This window comes from Trachurus japonicus, chromosome 24 (assembly GCF_045865225.1).
Source record: "Trachurus japonicus isolate A0001 chromosome 24, Traja_1.0".
NCBI classification, from domain to species: Eukaryota; Metazoa; Chordata; class Actinopteri; order Carangiformes; family Carangidae; genus Trachurus; species Trachurus japonicus.
In genome coordinates, this window is record NC_140930.1 from 7,004,404 (window position 1) to 7,014,987 (window position 10,584).

At 40.2% G+C, this 10,584-nt stretch overlaps 1 protein-coding gene across 4 annotated transcripts in view; it reads left to right on the plus strand.

Annotated features, from left to right (window-relative positions):
* The window catches only part of LOC146961281 (uncharacterized), a 34,801-nt gene extending 24,624 nt beyond the window's left edge, over positions 1 to 10,177 (plus strand). For all 4 annotated transcript variants that reach the window (XM_085771632.1, XM_085771633.1, XM_085771634.1 and 1 more), the window contains 2 exons: positions 3,404 to 3,448; positions 4,453 to 10,177. In XM_085771632.1, coding sequence (XP_085627758.1) covers positions 3,404 to 3,448; positions 4,453 to 4,622 — 215 coding nt within the window. In that variant the 3' untranslated portion in view covers positions 4,623 to 10,177. The remainder of the gene's footprint in view (positions 1 to 3,403; positions 3,449 to 4,452) is intronic.
* The last annotated feature ends 407 nt before the right edge of the window (positions 10,178 to 10,584 follow it).

Below are 10,584 nucleotides of genomic sequence, written 5' to 3' on the forward strand. Positions count from 1 at the left end.
TATAGTAGAGACCCAGCAGATCCCAACATGGAAACAGCAGAAGAAGGAAAAAACGTCCATTTAAGAGGCAGAAACCAGACGCAGGGTGGACGGACATCTGCTCCAACTGTTGGGTTGTAGAGGACGAGATGAGAGAAATCTAACAATAATAACAATAGTTTCCGCAGCAGGTTTAAACAGAATCATGCAGCAGAAGGACGGCCGACCAAGGAATCACAATCTCTTAGCAGAAAATATTTACCCATTGGAAGAATTCAACCCTGACAAGGACATTTACTTCAAGAAAAATCTCATTTGAAAAGAAATTCAACAAATCGATAGAGTACAAATCACTCAGGTTCAGTCCTCCAGAGTTCAGGCTGTGGTCCTTTCTCTCCTTACGACTGTTAAAAAGGCAAAAATCCCCCAAAAATATCTGTTGTGAATTTAAAGAGGAACTCTTCTACATTTTTTACCTTAATTAACCAGCTTCAGAGTCCTAGTGCTGGTTAAATCAATGACTTGTACCTAGTCCCTGGGAGAATGGAGGCTCTCTGCCTTCCACCTAGCGTCTCTTGGCTGAAAACCAACCTTGTAAGATCAGAGCCTCCGACCCGGTGTCCCAGCTCTCGTCTCCATGGCGACACCGCCACACAAACGTAACGCGCTAACCCGTAACCCGTAATCTCTTGTTTATGACAGATAAGACTACACACACAGATATACACATGGTAACATGGTAGATGATAAATAACGTTATCCACCACTCCATGGATTGATTTCTCACCGGCTTCGTTGTTGAAAACAAACGCACATGGAGGAGAGGAGGGTTAGAGGCACCGAGGAGGAGAGACCAGAGTTGTGCCTTGTGTATAGAGTACAAAAGACAAATTTCGAACAATGAATTAAAATAAACAATGGATTACAAATGGCAAACAATGAACTGATGGAATCTAATAACAATAACAATAGTTTCTTGAGCAGCAGGCTTAAACAGAATCATGCAACAGAAGGTGGTCGATCATAAAATATTTATCTTTTAGAAGAAAACACTGATAGGGACGTTAACTTGAAGAAAAATCTGATTTGGAAAGAATTTTTTTTATTTTTATTTTTTAATTAACATTTTTTATTGATTCCACATATCAATATTTAACATTTCACATATACAATTTTCAAACAGTATACAACAACTTCTCCACCAGGGAGCAGAGACATATATAAACATACATTCTCAAAGAAAGTTACCGTAGAGTAAATTTGAAGAAATAAAAGAAACACTTTTTCACTCCTGTCCTTATTTTCACATCTCTCTTACATCGTCCCTTTTCTCCTGTTGGAGGGTAAATATAATAAACATATAAACAATGAACAAATGTGTAGCCTGAACCAAGGGGATCAGTTGGAAAGAAATTTTAAGAGTGCAAATTATTCAGGTTCGGTCCTGCTGGTTCGACCTCGACTTTAGTGACGAAGCCTCCTGGACGACTGACGACGCGGCTCAGACTCCACAGACTCAGAGAGGCGCCATTAACTGCTTCACCTGTCGACAGTGACGCTTTATGCTTGTTGTTGTTGTTGTTGTTGTTGTTGTCCGTAGAGAGAGCAGAGAGAACTTCCTGTAAGGCCTGAGGTACTGGGCTCCTCCCACCACCGCTCCCTCCACTGGTCGACTCAACACCGAGAGACGCTTCCTTAATAACGACATTAGAAAATATTAGTGATTAGAATTTAATGAGATGAGCTGATTGAGACCAGATTAGGTCTTTTCTTTTGAGCCGCCCTGAGTTATCGGAGCAGATTACGGCCTTTGATGAATAGAGCAACAATAAAACTCATCTGACTGATTAAAGCCGTGAAGTAAAACCCATCACAGAGGGAATTAGCGATCTCTTCTTATTGAGTCATCCAGAGGAGGAGAAACCCCCCCCTCCCCTCCCCTCCCCCTCCCCCGCCCCGACTCACTCCCCCTCTTCTCTACTGTCACACAGCTCCCGACGGCCGGAGCAGTGGTTCCCAACTCCACATCTGGGCCAACAAACATGGAGGAAGCTGCACAAATGATACTGATAGTTCATGTTTATAAAGATCATTTAAAGGGATAGTTCAACATTATGGCAAATTGGCCCATTGCCATAATCCCTATAGTCATAGCAGTAGGTTTGTTACCTTTAATTGTCGGTGCAAGCTGTTTTTAGAACGGCGGAGCAGAGCCACTAGCTGCTCAGAGCTACGCTACGGAGGCTAATGGGATTTCTTGGTTTTCTCTTGGTTTTCTCTTGGTCTCATCACACTCATCAAATACACAATCCAACAACTCCACAACGCTCTGGTGGACAAGTTGTGACCTGCACATTCACCACGCTATGAGATAATAACACAACGTTACCAGACAGAGTTGTTTTAGAGGTAAATTCATGCAAAACCGTTGATGCGCGTTGCCTTCAGGGACAGTTTTTCATCAAGCAGTCTCTGTATTTTCCTCAAAAACAACTCTGTCTGGTAACGTTGTGTTATTATCTCATAGCGTGGTGAATGTGCAGGTCACAACTTGTCCACCAGAGCGTTTTGGAGTTGTTGGATTGTGTATTTGATGAGTTTGATGAGGGAAACCAAGAAATCCCTTTAGCCTCCGTTGCGTAGCTCTGAGCAGCTCACGGCTCTGCTCCACCGGTCTAAAAACAGCTTGCACCGACAATTAAAGCTAACAAACCTACTGCTATGACTATAGGGATTATGGCAATGGACCAATTTGCCAAAATGTTGAATTATCCCCTATCAAAATATTTAAGAATAGGATTTTTTCACTAATATTTGGTCAAAGTTTTGTAAATTATTTCTCATTCCACTTGTGATGCCTTCATGTCCTCTGGTTGGGAACCACTGCACCGGGCAAATAAAACTCAGATTTGCTCTGATCTAAACTTCATTTCAAAGGTTTATTTATTTTTCTGCACTGATTCAGGTTGTTTGAGACGTTTAAACCAGGTGAACAGGGACAAAGACGGACAAAACGTCTTTTCACTGCTTCATGGACACCAGACAGAATCCAGTTGGTTCTCAAGTCTCCACAGATCAGACGAAGGACAGCAGCTCGGTCTTCAGAGAAATCGACAGCTAGTTTGGAATAATAATGTTCCTTTTATGGATTGTAGATAAAAACAAACTGACATTTGAATTTTCTGCACTTTCTGTAAAGAACACAGATGTTATTGATCTTGATTACGTGTCTTTGAAAAGAGGACGAAGCTGTTGTGTATGCGTGTGTTTGTTAGATGGAAACTTCTTTTTCCTTTTCCAGACTCTTTCTTCCTTTTCCTCCTCACATGCATGTAGAGACTCACACTCTTTATCCCAAACACACACACACACACTGTCACACAATCACATGAAACTGAAATCCATATTTTTTTATTTTTTGCAGAAGAGGCTCAAAAAGACGACAACACGACCGAAAAGAAGAAACCAGGTAAAAGTGACTGAAACTGCCAAACTTTATGAACTTTATTCAAAATAGAAAACACTTAAATGTCGAGAGGTGAATCAGATACAGATTTACTTTATTTTTTACGGGAAAAGAGAGAAAGAGGTTTGATATTAACCTTTATAACCGACATCTCATGGTGACATATTTCTCTTCAGATGAGTTGAATGGAACCGGACACTCCCTGAAGTTTATTAAAGGGATACTTCACCCAAAATCGATAATTCACCAATCATCTACTCACCGTCATGCCAAGGAAGGGTTTGGAGAACTTTCAGAGTCATCAAAACGCTTTAGGAGTTCCGGGGGGGGTCCAGCTGGCAACAGATTTTTATATGGCAGCGGATAGAGTTCACTTTTGAATCGTCCAAAACACACAATATGAAACATCCAGATACCTCCATACTGCTCGTCTGTACTGATCCGAGATGTTCTTCCGTGTTTACATCATATATCCGATGGTTTACAACAACGACGAACGAACATCTCGCAGCAAATCTCGCGCATGCGCACAAACATCAACAGAGCCACTGGGAGCTACTGCTACAACAAGGCTACAAACAGAGATCACTTTTTTTTTTCCGAACAACTTTTCCATGTGGCGGCTTCAGGACACTTGGGTCAGTACAGACGAGCAGTATGGAGGTATCTGGATGTTTCATAGTGTGTGTTTTGGACGATTCAAAAGTGAACTCTATCCGCCGCCATTATATGAAAACCCGTCACCAGCCGGACCCCCCCTGGAACTCCTAAAGCGTTTTGATGACTCAGAAAGTTCTCCAAACCCTTCCTTGGCATGACAGTGAGGAGAAAACTGGTGAATTATCGATTTTGGATGACGTATCCCTTCAAGATTGTATTATTTAAATTTTGTTTCAGTCTTGTTTATTAAAGGTTCAACACTGACCCATGAAGAACGACGTATTTAGACGTTGGAGCTCAGTTTGTTTTCAGGATAATAAACCTCTTTTATTCCTCCGTCTCCACAGGACAGAGATACTTCCAGTGCATTTACATCCCTGGGAAAAACGCTCAGTACCCTTTACGACCTTTCACCCCGGCCATGTCCCCCACCATGATGTCCCCTGCTCTCCGGTCGATGCTGGAGCAGCAGCAGCAGCAGCAGCAGCAGCGAGCCGCCCGGGCGCCGGGACAGTAGGACGATCCGACCTCTCACCTCACACCTGACAGACCCCAGACCAGCAGGGGGAGACGTCTGGAAATCCGAGGCCTCCTGAATCTCTCAGGAGAAACTCAAACTCAAAATGACTGACTGACGGACGGAGGGAAAAAGTGGACACAACTATTTTGTCTTTAATTTATTTGTGTATTTATTTTTCTGTCTTTGTGGTCGAGCTCCTGGGGTTTCCGTGGATATTTCACCCTCAGCTGTTTTGCTTCGCTATAGTCGCCATTTACACGCTTTGCTTTAGTGCTTTAGATACAGTTTAATTTAATTTAATGTCTCCGCTATCCAGACAAGGAAGTGTTTCTGTGAATATTTTAACTCAATATAATGTACATAGTGCATATGTTGATAATTAGGGCGAGAGATGTCAGTTTTTAGTTTCAAACACACACACACAAATGTAACTTTATTAGAAAATGTTTTGGATTAGGAACAATAAAAGAATAATTAAATAAAAAGCTCCAGTTTAGACAATGTGTTGCACTGTAATGATGTTGAAAAAGTTTACCAAGAAATTACACAAAAGAAAGAATTTGTAATATTGTTTTTAATGTCATTAAATGATCACTCAAGGTGCATGAGCATGTTGCAGTATTTTTTTTTTTACTAAACAAACCAAATATTTGCACTCCAGCCTTTAAATTACATCATCATTTCTATAAAAGAGACGTTTCATTTCCAGTTTTTCCGCGGCCTGTGTTTATTTATTTTTGCTACTTAGCTTGCATCTGCATCCGATTAGCATGCGTGAGTGTTGCAGGGTCAAATCCCAGGAGCTCCCACAGTTGATCCCAGCAGCCTCCCTGTCTTTGATCATGAGTGTGAACATCCATCAGCCTCAGTAACATGTGGGTGCATGCTGATGAGAGACGAGACACGTTTTCTTTAGACCTAATATAACATGAGGCAGCGCTGAAGGAGATCTGAGTCTCCGGTTCAGCCTCGTCTGACTTATTTACTGTAATTTACAGGGACTTTAAACACAGACTTGACTCCAGTGGAAGATGATCCCAGACATGAAATGGACAAAATTAGACCAATGAGAAGATGAATAATGGGATAAACATACAGGTTTACTTGCATAGGCCTACTATACATCCAAAAGACTTGTAAAGCTTAAATGTGGCTTAAATATTCAAATGAAATGGAAATTAAGATGTTTGATGTCAGCGTTACAGGATGTAAATATAAAATCACATTTTTATGATTTTAATTAATGTTTTAATACATTTCAGATTCTCACTTATGGCTGTGAGCTTCTCAAATAAGAATAAAGATTAATTTAATGTCAGTCACATCAACACTGTAACGGCCTGACACTGACTCTGATGTTTAAGTCACTGAAGCCAACGCAGCGTAACATTTTTTAATAAATATTGATCTTAATATTAATAATTAAGTGTAATTCACAGACATTAAGTGTCATATAAATGTGTTCTTTGACTCTCACAGTGTTTGTGCTCAGTGTGTCAGAGACAGGGAATCTGCACAGGACGACTCTGACGTGACCAACTCATGAAACGCTGTGATGTCTTGCTGCAGTGGATGATGAATAATGTCATGTGTGTCATGTTAATCATCAGCTTCTTTATTTATTTATTAATCCATCTATCTATCTATCTATCTATCAAGCCTGATGCGTCATCTTTTTTCTTTTTCTTCCATTTACCTCACTCGTTTCTTCGTTCGTAGCTCTGGTTTTGTAGCTTGGCAACAAGGCTGCCTTTGTTGTTGTTGCTGCTGCTGCACAAACTGTTGCTGAACATTACCAGCAGTTTGCTATTGTTGTCTTACTGAAGGGAAAAACAAAAACAGAAAAAAACTGAAGATGATCAAGAACCAAAAAGGAGGTTTTTTTTTCACTCTAGGCTTGAACAGTCCAGTCACAGTCATGTGATCGTACACAACAAAGTGTTTGTCTATGTTTTTGGGTCATTTCTACTACGTTACCTGATATCGTAGCGTAAAACTCTACTATTGTTACTGATTTATAACAGTGCACTGCAAAAACCCCAAATCTTTCCAAGAATATTTGTATTATTTCTTGTCAAAATGTCTCATTTCTACTCAAAACTAATCTCTTTCCACTTAAAATAAGACTCATCACCTAAAAATTAGTAGTTTTTAGATCATTTTCACTTGTTTCAAACTAATTTTCACTTGAAATAAGTAGAAAAATCTGCCAGTGAAAGCAGGTTTTTTGTGCTTGTAATAAGAAAGAAAAACTTGCCCCATTATCAGATTGTTTCTAGTGAAAATCTGCTTGAAAGAAGTAAAAAGTGTCTAAAAACAAGCTACTTTTTATGTGATGAGTCTTATTTTAAGTATAATGAGATTTGTTTTGACTAGAAATAAGAAAAATGTTCTTGGTAAGATTTTGAGTTTTTGCAGTGTGGATAAACTGTACTTATGTATATGATTTAAAAGGGACACCAACAGGCCAATGAGAGGCAAGTATTTCCCATGCCCCTGACCAATAATGTGGCACTTCCTCCCTTTAAAGTCAGGCTGTGCTGTGCTATCTTCATCCTATCAGGGTCGTTCTTAGAGAGTCTTAAAGTGTGTTGGCTAAAGAGTGGTCAGTGAACGCGCCTTCAACCATCACTAGCGTGCATCAGGATCGGTGCTGTTTGCGTTTATCATCCTGAACACGTCAGACCACGGGCTCTGGGTTTTTTTTTTTTTTTTTTAAAGTATGAATGTTTAACCCGAGGCTCGACCGACGTTAAACTCTTGAGTTAATAAGTTAAGCGTGAAATGAGGTCGAGCCCTTGACTCGGCGGCGGCCCTGCAGCGTGGAGGTCAGCAGGCCTGAGAGATGAGAGCGCGGAGAGTCTTTCATGTTCCACGGCCAAATGAGATCTGACAACCATGTACAGTAACAACACGCTGAGCGCATGCGGTTGTTAGAGCGACCTTTAAAAAAAACACACTTCAAAGTGTGATTAAAGTTTTAGTTCATAGAGGGATTGTGTGTGTGTGTGTGTGTCATAGAGGGATTGTGTGTGTCTGTGTGTGTTTTTTAATGAATCATATTCCAGCAGGGAGATACAGCAGCAGCCTGGTTGTGGCTCTTTGTTGTCTGGATGCCCTAAAAATATAAGATACAGAGAGGGATTACACCATGTGCTGAAATTACAGTTTCAAGTCCTTTAACATGAGGTAAAGTAGGGTACAGTACTCTTACGTAAGGATAGCTTTAATTTGACTACGGCACATGATACAAGTTCAATCTCAATGAATATTAACGTGAGCCTAAAGGTGGAATGATGTATTTAACCTTGACGACATCCCGGTTGATGCTGTTACAAGAGGATACAGCAAAGAATTTACTTGAATGTCACACTGTCGTACTTTTCTTTTACTCTTTTATTCTTCTTTGGTCAGTAAATATGCAAAGACCGTGTCATGTTTGTTGACAATGACATTATTGTCGGTCAGTGACACAGGTTATTGTTTTATTTTAAGTTAAATCACTAAGTCAAACTGCCTCTCGCTAACAACTTCCTGTAGAGGCGCTAAAGAGCCGTTTCTGTAACAAGCGCTCCAAGCTAAATGACCATATATGGTCATACACTGTAAATATACTACAGGTCGTTTTTACTCAATCTTAGATACGACCTTCACTTCCATGGTAACCTGGGTGTCACTTTCGCTTGTGTTTCAACTTCCACATGTGTTTCGTTAGATGAGTTTTTGTTTGTTCCTAACGTTGCTAGCTAGCGATTAGCGGAAGTCGTAACACAACCACGTTTCAGCTGAAAGAAGGCCGAGTGGGCGGGGCAACATAAATTAGAACGTCCCAGCGGCAGCCGACGACCCAGACTTTTGTTGTCATGAAAAACGATTTTAAAAAATCTAACTTCCACATGTTTCATTAGCTGAGTTTTTGTTTGTTCCTAATGTTCCTAACGTTATAGCTAGCGATTAGCGGAAGTCGTAACACAACCACAGGGCTACATAAATTAGAACGTCCCAGCGGCAGCCGTCGACCCGGACCTTTGTTTTCATGGTAGCCTAACAATAAAAACTGCGGTTAACGCCCAGAGTTCGGTTGAAGTTTATGCACAAAAACAACTTAGTTTGGGTTGAAGAAGTACTTCCTTAAGGTTAGAGGACCTTTGTCGTCATGGTTACGGTAGTAAACTTGTGTTAACGGTTGTGGGAAAGTCATGAGTTTATGAAAACAACACTTAGGCCTACATCTCGCACAGTTAAACACAGATGAACAGGAAGTCTAAGTGATTTGTAGATTTATGTAAAAACGACTGCAGTAAGCAGTAAATGTAAATGAAAAGCTGCCAAGAAAAACAAAAACAGTTTAGAAAGTGAAATGAGAAATTATGTTTCACTTAATTCACTCAAACCAGCTGTTTACACTGGTTTGTGTGTTAGCACTAAGCTAGCAGCAGCGTGTCACATATAACATTTTCGTTATAAGCTTTTAACACGACATTTGTTTCTAGTTGTCTGTTTTCCCTTGTTTGCAGGCCTTATCCTATGCTATGCTAAGCTAAGCTGAGCTAACCTGCGAGCTTTAGCTTCACATTTCATAGATATAGGCACGAGAGTGGCATCAATCTACAGCAACTCTCCTGACAAGACAGGGGTTAATTGTCGCTACTACGCCTTTGATTTACTAATCACTTCATGTGCAATGGTAATTCTTGAAGTTGTGTACAATTGTTCAACGGTCACTTCAGACTGTTAAACATGAAACAACCAAACTTTAGTCTAACAAAAGCCTGAATATTCTGCCACTTATGAAAATCAGGTGCAGTTTTTATTTCAGCTTCGTACCTGAGTAAATGTTTTTAAATAGGGGGTTCATATGTTTAGAATTACAAATCGTATTTTTAAACCCTGTGTTCACTCATAAAAACTATATCCTGGGATTATTTTTGTGAATGAACTCAATAATCAAAGTCTGGGGACGATGATGACTGTAAAGAGTGGATGAATTGCTGTATTAATATTGTTTTTGAAGCGATATTCACCACTGAACAAATATGGTTTGAGGTTTTTTTTGTTCTCGTAGAAAGAACACATATTTTGTTGATGATTTTTTTTCTGTAATATGCATGATGGCGTATTTTTAACGCGGACAGCACAGTTTTTGAGCTAGAGTCAGATACTGTGTAAAGACTGAAGATAGCTGAAGTGCACTTCTACGGGTCGCACACTGTTTAAAGAGATAAACACTAATTCATTCATTGGTTTGCCCCAAAAAATAGTTTTTAGACCATGTGTTTTTTTGTGTGTGTTGTAATCCAGCATCACCAGACTTTAGCAATTAAATGTAATGTTTCGTAAAGAGACAGTATAAACTACCTGTTGCATGTATAATAAAGCAGAGATGGACAATAGATGATGAGACCGGCACCCCAACTCAGCCACGTTTTAGGAGCCAATTAAATGTCATAAGTGACATTTGACTGGCTGTGAAAATGTCATTTGAGGGGCCGTTCTGAAAATAACTGCGATTTGTAGAGTCACCACCACAATTGAATAAACATTTGCAGATATTTCTGAGGTCATTAGTGTGTTTTTCTTTTGAATGTTTACATATTAAAGCAACAAATCACAGAGTGGCATTTAAGCCTTAAAACATATTAAAGCAGATAACAGCGGCACGGCCGTTTCGGCTAATGCTGTGTTCAAGGCAGGCTTTTGAAACCGTAAGTTACAGCTTCAAGTCACAACTACGACTTGGTAGCGTTCCAGGTAACCCGTAGCTCGTGTTTTTACCGTCCTGTTGTCTGTGAAAGTTCCCTATAACGGCCACTCGTAACTTCCGACCCGTGAACTCGTACCAGATCGAACTGGTATGACTTCACAGGAAGGAAAAACACAAAGTACGAGTTTCCTTGAACGCACCATGAGTTAGCAGCCCCCGCCCTTGTCAGGCATCAATTGTCCTCGTGCTACGTCA